This window comes from Anser anser (genome assembly GCF_964211835.1).
Source record: "Anser anser genome assembly, chromosome: Z".
Lineage (NCBI taxonomy): Eukaryota > Metazoa > Chordata > Aves > Anseriformes > Anatidae > Anser > Anser anser.
Window position 1 is genome coordinate 58,885,959 of NC_139723.1, and position 18,254 is coordinate 58,904,212.

Below are 18,254 nucleotides of genomic sequence, written 5' to 3' on the forward strand. Positions count from 1 at the left end.
GGATATAATTTGACCTGCATATAGGTTCATTACTCTCCAGTGGACATCTTGTAACTGCATTTGGAACCCTTTTTTAGTCTGATGGCCCATTTCCTTTTTCCATTATAATTCCACAGAAGTGAAATGGATGTAAAAATCAAAGTAATTGGATAAACAAAATGGGAAAAAAAATCAGTAAGTAGAGCAAGTATTTGAACAAAGATATATAATTCAGTTTTATTCAAGATGCTTCCACATCATGGAGTGATTTTTCATTTGAAAATACATAGTTCTGTATTCCTTCAATAATAATTACTGTCACGTCTTCCTTCCCTCTCTGTATTTGGCTTAGGCTCAGTATTCAAGTTTTCCTCCCAAGGAAAGTTTGATAGAAAAACCTATTTCCTCCAAACCATACACATGTAGTTACACCTGAAAGTAGCCTATGGTCTCTTAAAAATATGCTGTTGCTGCTAGAACTCAATCTGCTGTTGCAGATTAAGGGTATTAAGATTCTTCATAAACAATTTTTTTGACTTTTTCATGTCAAATTCATAATAATTTTGGAATAGTGCCAGACTTATTAAATATAATGTACTGCTACAAAAATGTTGTTACTTAAAAGAGGGGTCAGAAAGTGATTTTTAAATACTTCATTTCTTTTGGTGTGCCTTTTGTTTTCAAGGTGGTCCTAGATGTTGGCTCTGGATCAGGAATCCTTTCATTTTTTGCAGTGCAGGCTGGAGCAAGAAAAGTCTATGCAGTTGAAGCCAGTTCAGTGACAAAATATGCAGAGGTAAGTGTTTTATTTGAGGCAAGTGTTAGAATGGTATAGTATGAAAACATTAGAGATCTAGAACTCTGCTTCTAAAAGGCTAATGCCAAAAATTTCATTTTGAGTTTTCTAATAAGTCAGATCTCAGTGGCAACACATCTTGGACGGTAATTTTTGAAGGTGACCTAAATATTATATCAAGTCTGTAAAACATAGCATCACTGGTTTTGTGAAAAACTTGTGTTCATTGTTACAACTGTGATTAAGTTTTTTACTTTCAGAAGCAAAAATCAAAGCGAAACAAAGAAACCAAAAAAAAAAAAAACAGATGTTTCTAAGGGTTCTGTGCAAAAATATCAGGGTGTTTTTTCCTGAGTCTCTTGAACATCCATGTGATCAGGTGGTTGGCTGAGTTTCCTGATAAGCATTACCCTTTTACTCATTCAGCCTTCTTATGAAAAAAAATGTTTTTATGTTCAAAGAAGACATGTCTGTAGAGTGTATTCAGTTTTAAAAGATATTTTTTAGGTATTGCTTTTTACAAAGTATTATAATATCAGTCAAAGTAAGTTAAGCACTGAAAATGGTATAGAAAACTAAACGCCTTAGGAAAAGTTCGGTACCTATAAAGTGCTAATTCTAAATAGCAGCAACAGCAAAAATCTCCATGTCTTTTCTCATTGTTTCTGCTTGTTTAGGTGAACATCAGAACGTGTGGGGAGAGTGAGAGCATTATTGTTACAAATTTTGTTAATGCTGATCACCTCCATCTGAGTTTTTACAATAGCTTGAATGTAGAAGAGGGTGAAAAGTAGTGAAGTGAAGGAATTTTCATCTCACACCTAGAAAAAAGTTGCAGTATCCAGATGTCCATTTTTCTTTTTGCTTTGCTGATCTAGATCATAAATGTCCACGAGCAGGATTGGGAGTCAATAGTTCCTCAAAGCCCACACAAAGTACATGCAGCAGTTCAGTGGAACTTCCTCCCTTATGTCATGATTCAGCAACCCAGCCTTACTCATGGTAAAGGCTAGTGAACACCAATTGTTGATCGTAATACTGTAAAGGAAATGCACTGTTATTGGAATTGAGATAATCTGTTTAGATATTAAGGAAGAAAATGTGGATACTAGACATTTTTATTTCTCTCCAGGCAGAAATTTGTAAATTCTATGTATTTTTCATTCCATTTCAAATACAAAACTCTTAATAATCTCCCCATATACATTTTGCATTAATTCATATACTGAATAAAAATATTGTAGCACAACTATCTCTTTGATATTTTTAAGATATGTGTATATACTATTATATATAGAATTCACCTGAGAAATTTCATATGGTCATTTCCTGCTTCCATCTTATTTATGTTGCTGCTTACAAAAGGCTTTATTATTATGTGTTTGTTACTTTTGGAACTGGTTAGGGTGTACTAGCCTGACTTATCTGCTAAATACTAAAAGAAGATTTCTGGTTTTTATTATAATTTGGATAATTACAAAAATTCTACCTAATTAAAAGAATTTTTTTTGGCTATTGTTTGACAACATTAAGCAAAGGTTAATATATGGAAGGTGTCTATCAGAGAGGGAATGGTGGAGAGTGGTTCTTAGTTCATGTAGGATTTTGTAAATAGATGCAATGTTGTCCAGTATCTTTGTTTCATAATAGACAGAAGTTTTATGAAAACATAATAAAAATAGCAAAAGACAGCTTGCTTATCCTAGCAGGTAGTGGGCATTGGCTCACTCAGTGAGTGTATGTTCACTCAGAACTTGGCCCAAGTCAGAAGTCAACAAAATCACTAGTTGTGATAGAGTACATGTTGCATCTGTAGTCCATCAAACCAGGTATGTAACTATATTGCAATATAAATGTGAGTAAAATATATGGCAACTTCTTGATAGAGAAACAGCATGAAACCATTGGCTTTAGGAACTGAATTGCTTTTCTCCTGGGGTGGTTGAAATGCTAAAATGATAAAAACTAGGATTGATAAAGAGAAGTGAAGAACCTTATATAGCTGTAGATCCTTGGGACTACTGGCTAAAGTGTTATTTTTAGTTTGATAATTCATAGCTTTTTGGTTATTTTTCTTCTCCTTTTACTTCCCCAAATGGGACTCAATTTTCATAAGAACTATAATAGATTTCTGTGGTCATAATTTCATGTGAAAACTTGTTCACCCTTATGAACTGTATTGTAGATCAGCTGACCTATTAACATGTAGCATGTTTTAAGAATTTATTTATTTTTTTCAAAAAAGGATGCTTAGCTGGATCAGTCAATTAAATTCCTATACTGCATATTCAGTATTCTATTTGTCATTTCCTCATCTTCCACAATGGGATTTCATTAGTATGGTTTATCAAGTATCTGGATTATAAAATGAACGTTACTTTCCATCCATTTCTTCTCTCATTTCTGTATGGATTTATTGTATTTAACATCTGTTTCAGATATATACTATATAGCAAGCTGAATATGAGATTAATGAGTCTTTTTCATTTTTTTCTATTTTAGTACAAAGCAAGTATTCCAATACAGTGAACTACTGACTGAAGTGAAATTATATTTGAACAGTAAAAATTAATGTTGTAGTACTACTTACTGAGAAAGTTTTGATATTACAATAGGTTCCTCTTTATGGTTAGAGGTTTATTTTGAAAGAATGATATTAAAAAAAAAATTGACAGTGTTAAAAACTTTGTACTGCGAACAGATGTGCAGTGGCAGAACATTTGAAAATTACGTTAGAAGGAAAATGTATAGCAGCTGCTCTATTAGGAAACATACAGGCTGTTGCTTAGGCACTCATTTGTTATAGATATTCGATGAAAAATACTTCATGTCTGCGTCAGTCATTGTTTTGCAGTTCATTGGTTTGCAAGTCAATATGCTTGTATTTCTGTGTTGTACCATGGTGTCATTATGTTGTTCAGAAAAGCTAAACAGGCGTGAGTCTCTGCTGTGTTTTTATGTATATATGATCCTCCGGTGACAGGTATTCTACCACATCCCTGGGGAGGTTCTTCCCATGATTGATTGATTGCTGTCAGCGTAAAAAAGTATTTCTTACATCAATACAAAACTTGTCCCAGTGCAACTTGCACTCATTGGTTCTTGTCTTTTCCATGTGGCTCCTTGTGAAGAGTCAGCCTCCATCCTCTTTATAGTTGCCCTGGAATACATACTGGAATACATATTCATATTCTGCTGGGGACTTTTTCAGGGCAAAAAGACCTAACTCCTTCAGTCATTGCTTACAAGGCAGGTTCTTGAACCCTTTGATCATCTTCATGGCCCTCCTTTGGATCCTCTGCAGCCCACCTACATCTTTTTTGAATTGTGGAGACCAGAACTAGACACAGTACTACCGGTGCAGCCTGACAAATGCTGAGTAGAATGGTATGATTGAATCTCTAGTAATGACCCTAGAGATGCCCCACAAATGCTTGTCTGTCTGCCATGATATGGGACATAAATAATGCATAGCAGTATATAAGACTGCCACTTACTATGTTGAAATAACCAACACGAGGGAATAGATTTAATTAAAGATAATTAGCCTTGAGCGGACTGAAAGACAAGTCCTGTGAGAATGCCCATTTATGTGTGGATTCAGGCTGCATATAAGACCTATACAGGAGTTTAGACAGGCATTTTGACATGCTCTCAGGACAGCTACTTTTGCAAAGGTTCTGTCTCAGTCACCACAATGTTTGCACCTGTTTGCTGTGTAGTGTTTAGGCGATCTTTGTATGCACCGTGCTGTCTTCTGTGAAACAAACAAACTGCACCTGTTTGTGTTTTCTGTTTTTTAAATTAGCAGGCTTTAACTGCATTTAATTAAGTGGTAAGTTGTGTGCTATCTCATCTGGTATGCCAGATGCTGTATGTTGGATTTTATATCGTATGGTGATGATATACACTGAAAAAGTGAAAAGAAAACTGGCTAGATGCTGTTATTGCAAGGGGCAACTGTGTAAAAACCCGAGAGCATAGCAGTTTCCCTGTCAAGGAAGATGTATTTCAGCTGTCCAGCTGAATACAGACATATAAATGCTAGCCATTTCAAATAAACACAGCAATTGCTGCTGAGAATCTGGTGAAATAGTCTTCAGAAACAATGTGATGGAAGTACAAAGCTTCACAAGAAGGCTTCTCCATCACAGAACACGAAGTTCATATTCTTTGGAACTCACAGAGAACAAACATCTTGTTTAGACACTCTTAGATTTCCTCTATATTTAATAGACTTGGCAGTTCAGATAAACTCTAAGATGCAGACCTTGTATTTTAAGTTCTTATATAATTAGGTAATTACTCCTACTGCCTCTGTTAGGAGAGGTCAGAGAATTGACCCGCATGCTTAGATAAGTGCAGCTGCTGCTAAGGTGCAAAATCTGAGCAGGCAGAGAGTACTATAATAGTTCCTGATAGACTAACTCTACAAATTGTCAAATTTCTTTTGCAGCTAACTGTGCTCTTGTCTATGACAGCTGATGATCACAGCCAATTAAAGCCTCTGCCACACTTTTGGTTAGGATTTTGGGTGGGCCATCTGTCAGTCTTGCTGTTAACTCTTGCAAAAATGCACAGAGAATATGTATATCAAATTAACTCTGTATTTCTGTCTGGTTTGTTTCAAGTGTCACACAAAGACATGCTTTTAACATGTATGTTCTCAACAAATTTAGTCCTTCTGAGTCTTCTATTTACAGAGAAATTACTCTGTTTTCTCTGAAAACATGCATCAGCATTCAATATGTTTATAAGTTTAATTACAACAGTATTTTCAAATATGTAGTTTTTAAGCATCCCTAGAAAGTATGTAGCTGCACAATTAGATAAGTAGCCATTTGATTATTTGTATTTCAGTATTAAGGATGCTGCTATGTTATTTACTGTTTTGGCAGAGTTCATACTGCAGCACATGCACAGATCAGTTTTTAAATCTGTGTGAAATGCTTTGATCTGTTTGCTGTCTTTGGGGCTCCTTTGGAAGTCAGACTTTTTTGTTGCTGTTGTTGTTTTCAGAGTTTTATTTTTGTTCCATGAAGAAATTTATAAGTTTTGTTTGGTCTCCAAATACAATAGACTCTTGCTTTTCATTGAAGGTGGATTCCATTGTCAAAATATAAGACATATGATGATATTTCATAGTGTTTGAAGATATTTCTGGGGAAAGTCATATGGAAGACGTCTGAGTTATTCATAGCTTTGTATGATCCATTACATCAATTACCAGGCTTACAGAACAGTTGGGCCTCTTTCTGTGTCTGTTTAATTTGGTGAGAGATCTGCAACATCTAGATATAGATTTGCCTTTTGTGAGGTATACATGTATATATTTACATGCGTATATTGCAAAGATCAATTTTGATCTGGGTTTTGTCAAACAAACCCTTACTGTTTCATAAAAGACTCTGGGAGGTTATTTTTTGGCAATGCTGCAAGGTATTTTATCTCCATCACTGTAATCATGCCATGCTTTCAAAGTTTTCTGAAATTCAGGAGAATCATGAAATAGTGAGGCTCTTGAAAATACGTTCCTTTCAATCATTGACAAAATAAGACACCAGTGGAATTAAATATTGTTTCCTCTTCAATATGCTTTTTTTTCCTCTCACTAAAATATAAAAATTACACTATAAAATATTGAAGCCACATCATTTCTTTTCTTCAAGCACATTCTGCTGACTGTAACTTGATGATTGGAGGAATTTATAAAATACTGTGTAGGAGGTGAAAACATTGTCACCACACCCATTCAGATATAGCTCCTTTCCTTTTGCCACAGATTTGTTAAAGATTCCCCAAGGCACTGAGTAAAAAAGTTCTATTGCCATCACCCTTAGCTTTTCATTAACCAGTCAGTCAAATTGAAATAATGATAATAATAATAATAATAGGTTATATTTATAAAAGAAGTTTCTTTTTAGTGATATTTCTGAAAACAGCATGCTGTCAAGATAAGAAAATCATAAAATAGGATAGAGTAGTTCAGTAGGAAGGGACCTACAAAGGTCATCTAGCCCAACTGCCTGACCACTTCAGGGCTAAACAGAAATTAAAGGGTATTATTGAGGGCATTATCCAAATGCCACTTGAACACTGGCAGGCATGGGGTATTAAACACCGTGCTAGGAAGCTTGTTCCTTTACCCTCATGCTAAAAAAATGTTTCCTAATGTCCAGTTCAAACCTCCCCTGGTAACCTTTGTGCTGTTCCCATGCATCCTGTCATAGGTGACCAGGGAGCAGAGACCAGCACCTCCCTCTCCACTTCCCCTCCTCAGGACGTTACAGACAGCAATGAGGCTGCCTCTCAGCCTCCTTTTCTTCAAACAAGACAATCCAAGTGTCCTCAGCCTCTGCTCAGCACATACCTTCCAGCACAGCTTTTTTGCCCTCTGGATGCTTTCAAGCAATTTAATATCCTTTTTGTGTTGCGGAGGTCAGCACTGCACACAACATTTGAGGTGAGGCTGCACCAATGCTAAATAACGCAGGAGAATCACTTCTTTTGACTGGCTCACCATGCTGTGTTTAATGCACCCAAAAATGTGGTTTGCCCTCCTGGCTATCAGGGCACACTGCAGGCTCATGTTGAGCCTGCTGTCGATGAGCACTCCCATATCTTGGGATTACCACACGGCTGACACGAGCAAGTCCAGGAGGTTCATAAAGCACCTAGATGATAACTTCTTGGTGCAGGTGCTAAGGGAGACAACTAGGAAAGGTGCCCTCCTAGATCTGTTGCTGGAGAACAGAGAGGGTCTTGTGGGGGACGTGGCAATCGGTGGCCATCTCGGTTATAGTGCCCAAGAAGTGGTTGAGTTTAAAATTTGTGGTGACAGAAGGAAAACTGCCACCAAAACTTCAGCCCTGGGTATTGGGAAAGCAGACTTCAGGCTGCTCAGGGAACTAACTAGCAAGGTCCTCTGGGAAACTGCTTTTGAAGGTATCGCTGTCCATCAGTGCTGGTCAGTCTTTAAGCACTGCCTCCTAAAAGCACAGGATCAGGCAATTCCAAAATATTGGAAGTCAGGCAGGCGGGGCAAAAGGCCGGCCTGGCTGACCAGGGATCTTCTACTGGAGCTTAGGCACAAAAAGAAAGTGTACAGCTGCTGGAAGGAGGGTCGGGCAACGTCGAAGGAATACAGAGACACTGTTCGTGTTTGTAGGGAGAAAATTCGTGTGGCTAAAGCCCAACTAGAGTTGAAGCTGGCCAGGTCTGTAGGAGACAATAAAAAAGAGGTTTTTTAGATATGTGAACAGAAAAAGGAGGACCAAAGAAAACATAGGTCCGCTACTTGGTCGGGAAGGTTACCTCACAGACAAGGACATACACAAAGCAGAGACGTTTAATGCTTTCTTTGCCTCCGTCTTCAACACTGATGATGGGCTTCAGGACCCAGGGTGCCCTGAGGGGGAGGACCATGACAGTGGGAATGACAAACTCCCAACCGACCCTGAACATGTGTGGGATTTGCTGCTCCACCTGGATCCATACAAGTCCATGGGTTGGATGGGTTTCATCCCAGGGTGCTTAGAGAGTTGGCTGACATCATTGCGGGACCTCTCTCAATTATTTTTCAATGGTCTTGGGAATCTGGAGAGGTCCCAGCAGACTGGAAGCTGTCAAATGTTGTGCCAATTTTCAAGAAGGGTAAGAAAGAAGACCCTAGCAATTACAGGCCTGTCAGTCTCTCATCAGTGCCTGGTAAAATTATGGAGAAGATGATCCTTGAAGTTATTGAAGCACACCTGGGGGACAATGCAGTCATTGGTCCCAGCCAACATGGGTTCACAAGGGGTAGGTCTTGCCTAACAAATTTGATTTCCTTTTATGATAAGATCACCCATCTAGTCGATCAAGGGAAACCAGCTGATGTGATCTTTTTGGACTTCAGCAAAGCTTTTGACACAGTTTCCCACAGGATCCTACTGGACAAAATGTCCAGCATACACCGAAACGAATACATCATATGATGGGTGAGCAATTGGCTGACGGGCAGGGCTCAAAGGGTTGTGGTAAATGGGGCCGCATCTGGCTGGTGGATGGTCACTAGTGGGGTCCCTCAAGGCTCCATTTTAGGGCCAGTCCTCTTCAATGTTTTTATAAACAATTTGGATGTAGGACTAGAAGGTGTTTTGAGCAAATTTGCTGATGACACCAAACTTGGAGGAGTTGTGGACTCTGTTGAGGGTGGAAAGGCCTTGCAGAGAGATCTGGACAGGTTGGAGAGCTGGGCGATCACCAACCACATGAAGTTTAACAAAAGCAAGTGCCAGGTCCTGCACCTGGGACGGGGCAACCCTGGCTATACGTACAGACTGGGCGACGAGACCCTGGAGAGCAGCCCAGCAGAGAGGAATCTGGAGGTTGTAGTTGACAGCAAGTTGAATATGAGCCAGCAGTGTGCCCTGGCAGCCAGGAGGGCCAGCCGTATCCTGGGGTGCATCAAGCACGGCATCACTAGTCGGTCGAGGGAAGTGATTGTCCCGCTCTACTCTGCGCTGGTGCAGCCTCACCTCGAGTACTGTGTGCAGTTCTGGGCACCACAGTACAAAAAGGATGTGAAACTGTTGGAGAGTGTCCAGAGGAGGGCGACAAAGATGGTGAAGGGCCTAGAGGAGAAGGCATACAAGGAGTGGCTGAGGTCACTGGGCCTGTTCAGCCTGGAAAAGAGGAGGCTGAGGGGAGACCTCATCATGGTCTACAGCTTCCTCATGAAAGGGAGTGGAGGGGAAGACGCTGATCTATTCTCTTTAGTCACCAGTGATAGAACCCATGGGAATGGTGTCAAGCTGAGGCAGGGGAGGTTTAGGCTAGACATCAGGAAGAGATTCTTCACTGAGAGGGTTGTCGCACACTGGAACAGGCTCCCCAGGGAAGTAGTCACTGCACCAAGCCTGTTGGAGTTTAAGAAGCGTTTGGACTGTGCACTTAGTCACATGGTCTGAATTTTTGGGTAGACCTGTGTGATGCCAGGAGTTGGACTCGACGATCCTTATGGGTCCCTTCCAACTCAGGATATTCTATGATTCTATGATCCCTTTCTGCGGAGATAAGATGTGGGCTGCGGGGTTCAGTATAAGAGATGAAAAATTGATGTGTTTAAAAGGCATAGCTGATATTCCTGCCTGAGCAAGTCATACTGGTGATGGCAGAAAAAACTTCTCATGTTTAAAACTTTCAATTCATTAAGGTGCTGCAGAGATTGTATTAATGTACTATTAATAATTCTGTCAAAAGTAAGGTCAGTTCAAACAAGGTCGGAGTTGCTAGAACAAAGCAATAGCTTATAGCTGTTAATTATAGCCTTTTATTTATTTAATCTGTTTTGGACTAATAGTGTGTGGGATTAGAAATTAACACTATTTTCTGTGCTTTTACTATAATGCACTTCTGTTGTATATCTGTTTTAAATTATTTATATTAACCTTTGTAGAATCTTCCTCGTGGAAAAAGAGATGCATGATATTTGTGGCAGACTGTAGCTCTGAACTACTTAATGCCAATTAATTGATTTTTGCTTCTGTTTCTGTGATAATGAGCTACTACTCATAGTTCATTAATGCATGATAAATTCTAGTTTCAGAAAAATAACCAGTTTTTTAAACAAAAAATTAGTAATTAAATGCTTAAAACAAATGTTGGAAACAATGAAAAACTAGCTTTTCTTTGCCACCATTAACTCTAAACTGCTGTAAAGAAAAAAAAAAAAAAGAAAAAAAGTAGCTGCCATAAAACAAGTTATCTTCTCCCTGAAATAAATCAATATCTTAATCTAGTCTCTCTCAGATATGCTTGTAAAGAATACTTACTTAAACTTGCATTCACTGGCATCCTGAAAATCGTGGTACACAGACTAGGATTTGGCAGATGCAGGATTGCTTTGCTTCTTCAGAGCATGTTTGGTAGGACATGGAGAAGAATGTTCTGTGACAAGCAGAGGTTTCTGTTCCCTGAGACTCTCTAGGCAAAACCTTCCTACAGCATTTAAACTCTTCATAAAAAATGCAATTTTTGCCTCTGTTAAGCTTTGGAAGACTGAAAACACAGAGATCTTTAGCTTTCCCAAGACATAGCTCCACTCTGAAGGACAGAATTAGTACTGACAATATTTCTTGGTATTTTGTTTGTTTTTGCTATAACAGGAAAGAGTCCAGCCCCATCCCCTTGACAACCTCCCTTCAGATATTTATATACATTGATGAGGTCTCCCCTCAGTCTTCTCTTTTCCAGGCTGAACAGGCCCAGTTCTCTTAGCCTGTCCTCGTACGACAGGTGCTCCAGTCCTCTAATCATCTTAGTAGCCATAAGTACCTAATAACAATATTAGTCCTTCTTTCTCTAGTTAAAATGAGGTATAAGTTTCATAGCTGTTACCTAAGGCCCAGACTGTGTTCGAAAAGGTTTGCTGAAGTAATTATGCACTTGTACTGGTCTTATAGTTATACCAATGCATGCACATCTGTGTGGAAATGATTTCTAGTACTTACTGAATTGTGTATGCTTGGTTTTCCTGGTATCTCTGGACATCAATATGAATTGATAGTTAGGCATTGGAATGTGTTGCTCAGGGAGATGGTGGTGTCACTGTCCATGGGGGTGTTTAAGGAAAGGTTGGATGTGGTGCTTAGGGACATGGTTTAGTGGGTAATATTGGCGGTAGGGGTATGGTTGGACCAGATGATCTTGGAGGTCTTTTCCAACCTTAATGTTTCTATGAATCTCCTATTGTGCTGTTGCAGACGGTAGTTCATTTTAGAGTCTCTCGGTAGACACCTCCCTCTGTTAGAGTAGATTAGTGTGAAATAAGTGATTCTTTATACATTTGTGTCCCCCAAAACCAGATTCTACTCGTAATTGGAACTTGAGGGGTTTAGCTACTTCCCTGTATGTCTGATTACAGCACAGCTAGGTAGGATATACATCTATGTGTAGAGATAAAGAGAGTTTGAAAAGGTATTATTTGCTTTAATAACTTGCTATATTGAACATAAAATTTTAGGTCCATCTCTCCTGTTCATTAAATGTTGTGCTCTGAGGTTCACTATGCAAATGGCAGTGGATGAGTCTCCAGTACCCTGGTTGTAACTACTAGCCATTTGAATGCATTTATGCAAATGTAAAGCTATGCTCCACTTATGTTTAGAAATGACTCACCTCAAACTTTTCAGCTATAGAGTTTCTTCTTCTTTCATAACTGAATAACTTATTCAAGAACAGTTGTGGTTGCTTTTTTATTTGTTTGTTTTTAACAACTTGGAGAAGTCGGAAAATGCTTTCTTTACAATCTTCTGATTGTCATAAAATATCCACTTTCTATTATTATTATTCCTGGTAATTTTCTTTTTCTTGTAGATTTTAATTGCAATTATCTCTTATGTGACTTTTCTTGTAATGATGCTTTCTGATCCTGCACAATACGTTTCTTTGAGTTTGCTCCAGTGAGCAAACTAAATTCTGTTAGTAAAAGGAGTCAACACTTTCTGTGTGTTTTTTGTTTTTTCTCTAGCTGTTGGTGCGTAGTAACAACCTCTCTAACAAGATCACAATCCTGCCAGGAAAAATTGAGGAGATCTCCCTGCCTGAGAGTGTTGATGTGGTAATTTCTGAACCAATGGGTTATATGCTGTTCAATGAAAGGATGTTGGAAAGTTACCTCCATTCCAAGAAATGGCTGAAGTCAAATGGTGAGTGTGTCACCACAGTTACCCCATTGCATATAGAAAGGTAAATAAAAAGTTTCTGAAAGAAAAATCAAAGACCTGCATTATTAGTCCTGGATATTGATAGTCTGGTATTATACTCTGGTTCTGGCTCTACCAATAACATCTAGACAGACCAAGGGAATAAACATAATGATGCAGCTATCGTACTATGCTGTGACTTCTTGCTGTTTCACAGTGGAAATAGTTTTTGAGTATGTTGGTGTTGCACTGCCAAGTTCTTCCTGTGTGTTAATCTTAACATGAGGTTGTATATTCTACAATTGCATCTCTGTTGCAACATATAACAATAGATGATGGCACACTAGCCTCATATGCCACACAGCGGAATGTGGATGAGAGCAGAATGGTCAAATAGGATGAGCTTTTTAGTGGAAAATTATTATATTTTGCTTGGGAAAACTGAAATTCAAATTGTTTTGAAATCCTTTCACTGGGCTTCTCCCAGATACCTTATTCTCATACTCATATCTTACCTTTTCAAAGACATATCAGAGATTCATAGCATTTGGTACTCCTTATTTCATTTCTCCTGTGTTTGGAGGAGTTTTGAAGGGAATCTAGGAGTTCCAGGGCCTCGTGGGAATCTTCTATGTGAGGCAAATCTGAGCATCCATTTGCTGAATGATAAATCCGTGTGAACTGCTGAAAATTAACTATGAAGTCTCTCTTTAAAAGACTTCTTTTGATCTTTCTCAAGTAAAATTATTAGTGCAGAAATTTGTGAAGCATGGAGTGAATCTGTATATCAAGGCAGAGAGCTACTGGTTTTGCTGTTGTTTCAAACTTGCAAATCACATTCAGGTAGTATTTTTCAAAAGTCAGCCACTGATTTTAAGTCTCCTATTTACATTCTTAGGACTCGGTTTCCAAAGAGGGCTTCTGAAAATTGATCTGTAGGCATCTCATTTTCAGCTAAAAATATGAGTGAATGCATATGAAGATTTCCATATTTTCCAAACTTCCCAGTTATTCTCTTGTCCAGTGGGAATGAATCACCTTACATAGTGATTATTAAACTTAATGATTGTCTAAGAAGTGAGCTGAAATCCCGACATTTTGTTTAAGTTGCAAATATTTAGTTATTCCAAACAGTTAAGTTCGTAAACTTTCTGTCCTACATTTTCATCTGCAAACTTGTTAATTTTCTCCCTATGACCAGTTTTAAAAATCTTTTTTGTGAGTGGGTGTTGTTCTTTATTTGAATTCCCGTGGTCTCTTCCTATATGTACTGAATACAGAAAAGCTGTTTCCTTTTCCCTACCCTCCTTTACTTGTCCTTCCCTTCAGGTATTCATCATGTTTTGTACCAGGTAAACCAGCAGCTGAAGAAGTATGTTCAAATGTAGTTCACAACAACCACACTTATAGAAGCTATAAGATGCTTAGAATACATTGCAGAATACAAGGGCTTCTATTAAAGCTGCTGGTTAGTCTGAAGCACTGTCCACTTAAAATAATGGAAAATAGTTCCTGTGGTTTTCTGAGCCATTTGAGTTTGAGTTCCCAATAAAAATGAATTCTTGCAAACCGATAGATCACGATTTAACTCCCTGCTCTGTAAATAATTTGCCACACTGTAAATAAAATTCTCCATTCCTCAATTTCATTAACTGGAGGGGAAAAAGAAAAAAAAAAAAAGAAAAAAAGAGAATATATTTTTATGATTGTAGGATTTTTATTTATGTATAATATTTATTCCTAAGTGCTATGAGTTTCCTGGATAAAGGCTTAAGAGTGACATATACATGACTATCTCAGTCATTAACAGCAGTTCTGATCTCGACAAAAAACATACCCAGCAATTTAGAATCATAGAATAGAATCATGGAATCATTTAGGATGGAAAAGAGCTCTAAGATCATCAAGTCTAACTGTTAACCTAGCACTGTCTAGTCTACCACTAAACCATGTCCCAAAGCAACGCATCTGCACGTGATTTAAATACCTCCAGTGACTCAACCACTGCCCTGGGCAGTGTGTTCCAATGTTCACAACCCTTTTAGTGAAGAAATTCTTCCAAATATCCAGCCTAAGCCTCCCCTGGCACAACTTGAGGCCTTTTCCTCTTGTCCTATCATGTGTTCCTCGGGAGGAGAGACCAACCGCCATCTCACTAAAATTTGTAGAGAGAGATACGGTTTCCCCTGATACGTATTTCTCTAGGCTAAACAACCCCAGTTCCCTCAGCAACTCCTCAAACGACTTGTGTTCCAGACCCTTCACCACGTTTGTTACCTGTCTTTGGACATGCTCCAGCATGTCCAAAGCTTTCTGTATTGAGGGGACCAAAATAGAATACAGTACTTGAGGTGTGGCCTCACTAGAGCTGAGTACAGGGGGTTATTCAGTTCCCTGGTCATGCTGGTCACACTATTCCATATGCAAGCCAGGATGCTGTTGGCCTTCTTGGCCAGCTGAGCACACTGCTGGCTCATATTCAGACAGCTATTGACCAATACCCCCAGGTCCCTTTCCTCTAGGAAGCTTTCTAGCCACTCTTTCCCCAGCCTATAGTGCTGCATGGGGTTGTTGTATCCCAGCTGCAGGACCTGTTGCTTGGCCTTGTGGAACTTCATAGAGATGGCCTCAGCCCATTGATCCAGCCTAACCAGACCCCTCTGTAGAGTCTTCCTACCCTCAACCAGATCAACACTATGCCCAACTTGGTGTCGTCTGCAAACTTACTGAGGGTGCACTTGATCCCCTCATCCAGATCATTGATAAAGATTTTAAAGAGAACTGGCCCCAGTACTCAGCCTTAGGGGGCACGACTAGTCACTGTCTTCCAACTGGATTTAACTCCATTCACCACAACTCTTTGGGCCTGGCCACCCAGCCAGTTCTTTACCCAGCAAAGCATACACCCATCCAAGCCATAAGCAGCCAGTTTCTCCAGGAGAATGCTACGAGAAACAGTGTCAAAATCTTTACTAAAGTCTAGGTAGACAACATCCACAGCCTTTCCCTCGTCCACTAAGCGTGTTACCTTGTCATAGAGGGAGACCAGGTTAGTCAGGCAGGACCTGACATTCATAAATCAATGCTGACTGGGCCCAATCACCTGGTTGTCCTGTATGTGCCATTTGATGGCACTCAGGATAATCTGCTCCATAACCTTCCCCAGCATAAAAGTCAGACTGACAGGCCTGTAGCTCCCTGGGTCCTCCTTCCAGCCCTTTTTGTAGATGGGCTTCACACTTGCGAGCCTCCAGTCAACTGGGACTTCTCTGGATAGCCAGGACTGCTGATAAATGATGGAAAGTGGCTTGGTGAACACTTCTGCCAACTCCCTCAGTACCCTTGGGTGGATCCCATCTGGCCCTATAGAGTTGTGTGCCCTTAATTGATTTAGCAGGTCACCAGTAATTTCCTCTTGGATCATGGGGGCTTCAGTCTGTTACCTGTCCTTATCTTTCAGCTCAGGGGGCTTAGTACATGGAGTACTTTACTGCTAAAGACTGAGGCAAAGAAAGCATTAAATACCTCAGCCTTTTCCTCATCCTTTGTCACTGTGTTTTCTCCCACATCCAATAAAGGATGGAGATTCTCCTTAGTCCTCCTTTTGCTGCTAATGTAATTTTAGAAGCATTTTTATTGTGTTTAATGGCATTAGCTGTACTAACTTCCAGCTGGGCTTTAGCCCTTCTAATTTCTTCCCTGCGTAGCCTCATGACATCTTTGTAGTCCTTGTTAGTGGCCTGCCTCTTCTTCCAAAGGTCATAAACTTTCTTTTTCTTCCTGAGTTCTAGCTAAGGCTCTCTGTTCAGCCAGGCCAATCTTCTTGCTCACCAGCTCACCTTTAGGCAGATGGGAATGGCCTGCTTTTGCACCTTTAAGATTTTCTTCTGGAAGAGTGTCCAGCCTTCCTGGACTCCATTGCCCTTCAGGACTGCCTCCCAAGGGACTTTACAAGCCACCCTCCTAAACAGGCCAAAGTTTGCCCTCTGGAAGTCCAAGGTGGCAATTCTGCTAACGTCCCTCATTACTTTTCCAAGAATTGAAAACTCTATTCATTTGTGATTGCCATGCCTAAGATGGCCTGCAACCTTCACATCACCCACAAGTCCTTCTCTGTTCACAAGCAAGAGGTCCGGCAGAGCTCCTTCCCTACGTGGCTCACTCACCAGCTGTGTCAGGAAGTTATCTTCCATGTACTCCAGGAACCTCCTAGAATGTTTCCCCTCTGCTGTATTGTATTTCCAGCAGACATCTGGTAAGTTGAAGTCCTCCATGAGAACAAGGGCTGGCTATTATAAGACTTTCTCTGAGCCACTTATAGAATATTTTATCTGCCTCTTTATCCTCATTGGGTGGTCTATAACAGACTCCCACTGTGACATCTGCCTTTTTGGCTTTCCCCCTGATTCTGTCACATAAAGACTCAACCCTATCGTCCCCATTATTAAGTTCAAGACAATCAAAATACTCCTAACATACAGGGCTACCTCACCACCTCTCCTTCCTAGCGTATCCCTTCCAAAGAGTTTAAAGCCATGCATTGCAGCACTACAGTTATGCAAATCATCCCACCATGTTTCTGTGATGGCAACTATGTCATAATTTTCCTGCTGCACCATGGCTTCTCGCTCCTCCTTTTTGCTGCCCACACTGCATGCATTGGTTTCCACTTCAGTTTGGCTAATGATCCCATCAGCTTTTGGGGGGTAGAAACCCTAACTCCTATGTGACCGTTCTTAGGCACTTCTGTGATTTCTAATCCATCAATATGGATTAGAAAAGCTCGTGTCTTTGCTGTTGCCTGTTCCTCCATCACCTACTTCCACTGGGATGGCAGACAGGGGGCCTTGGTAGCACACCATCCCACAACCATTGGCATACTATCCCCAGGCTTATATTTAGTGAGCCTGTTTTTATCCCTTTCCCTGTGGCAATGAACACACGGACTCCAATGCAAGTTTCAAGCAAAGGAAAGGAGTTTTTTTTTATTGTCTCTACCTCTGCTCTTTTATATCCGTCTGGAGATAGCACAATACCATGGAAACCTCCTAGCAACAGAATACAGCCTACATGCACTTTGTTACTTTCTCGCTGCCCAAGGTTAAGCAATCTCACGGTAGCACTTATATGTGCAAAACAGTACAAAAACAGTACTTCGGTGCTTTCCTAAGTTTCTCTTAATTGCCATGTTCCCAGGGCTTTCTGCCTACCAAAGCAATAAGACTTTGGTGGCTGTCCAAGTTCACATATGCCTCTGGCCCTGCATTTCCCCCTTCAAATCTAGTTTAAAGCTTTCAGTGAGCCCTGCTAACTCCTTTTCCCTCTTCGAGACAGGTATACCCTGTCTGTTACAAGTAGGGCTGCTATTGTGTGAAACAACCCATGATCAAAAGACCCAAAGATCTGCTGTTGACACCAGGCTTGGAGCCAGGTATTCACCTGGTGGCTCTTCCTCTTTCTCCCGTCCTCATTCCCTGCAACTGGAGGGTTAGGGGAGAACACTACTTGTGCTCCTGATCCCTTAACCAGTTGTCCCAAGGCCCTGAAGTCTCTCTTGATTGCCCTTGGACTTGTTGGAATTTCATTGCTGTCTACCTGAAAAATCAATAATGGATAATAATCTGAGGGTAGCACCAGGGTAGGAAGGCTTCTCCTCACATCTCTAACCTAGGCCCCATGGAGGCAGCAGACTTCCCTACGAAGTGGGTCGAGTCTGCATGTTAGGCCTCTTGTTTTCTTTGGAAGGGAGTCTGCTATGATAATGACCCATCTGTTTTTCTTTGTGTAAGCTG

General features: G+C 40.1%; 1 protein-coding gene across 4 annotated transcripts in view; it reads left to right on the plus strand.

The window, feature by feature from the left end:
- The window catches only part of LOC310889730 (histone-arginine methyltransferase CARM1-like), a gene marked incomplete at its 3' end in the record, with an annotated part of 77,881 nt that overhangs the window by 46,425 nt on the left and 13,202 nt on the right, over positions 1–18,254 (plus strand). For all 4 annotated transcript variants that reach the window (XM_083817656.1, XM_083817653.1, XM_083817655.1 and 1 more), the window contains 2 exons: positions 665–775; positions 12,288–12,465. In XM_083817656.1, coding sequence (XP_083673782.1) covers positions 665–775; positions 12,288–12,465 — 289 coding nt within the window. The remainder of the gene's footprint in view (positions 1–664; positions 776–12,287; positions 12,466–18,254) is intronic.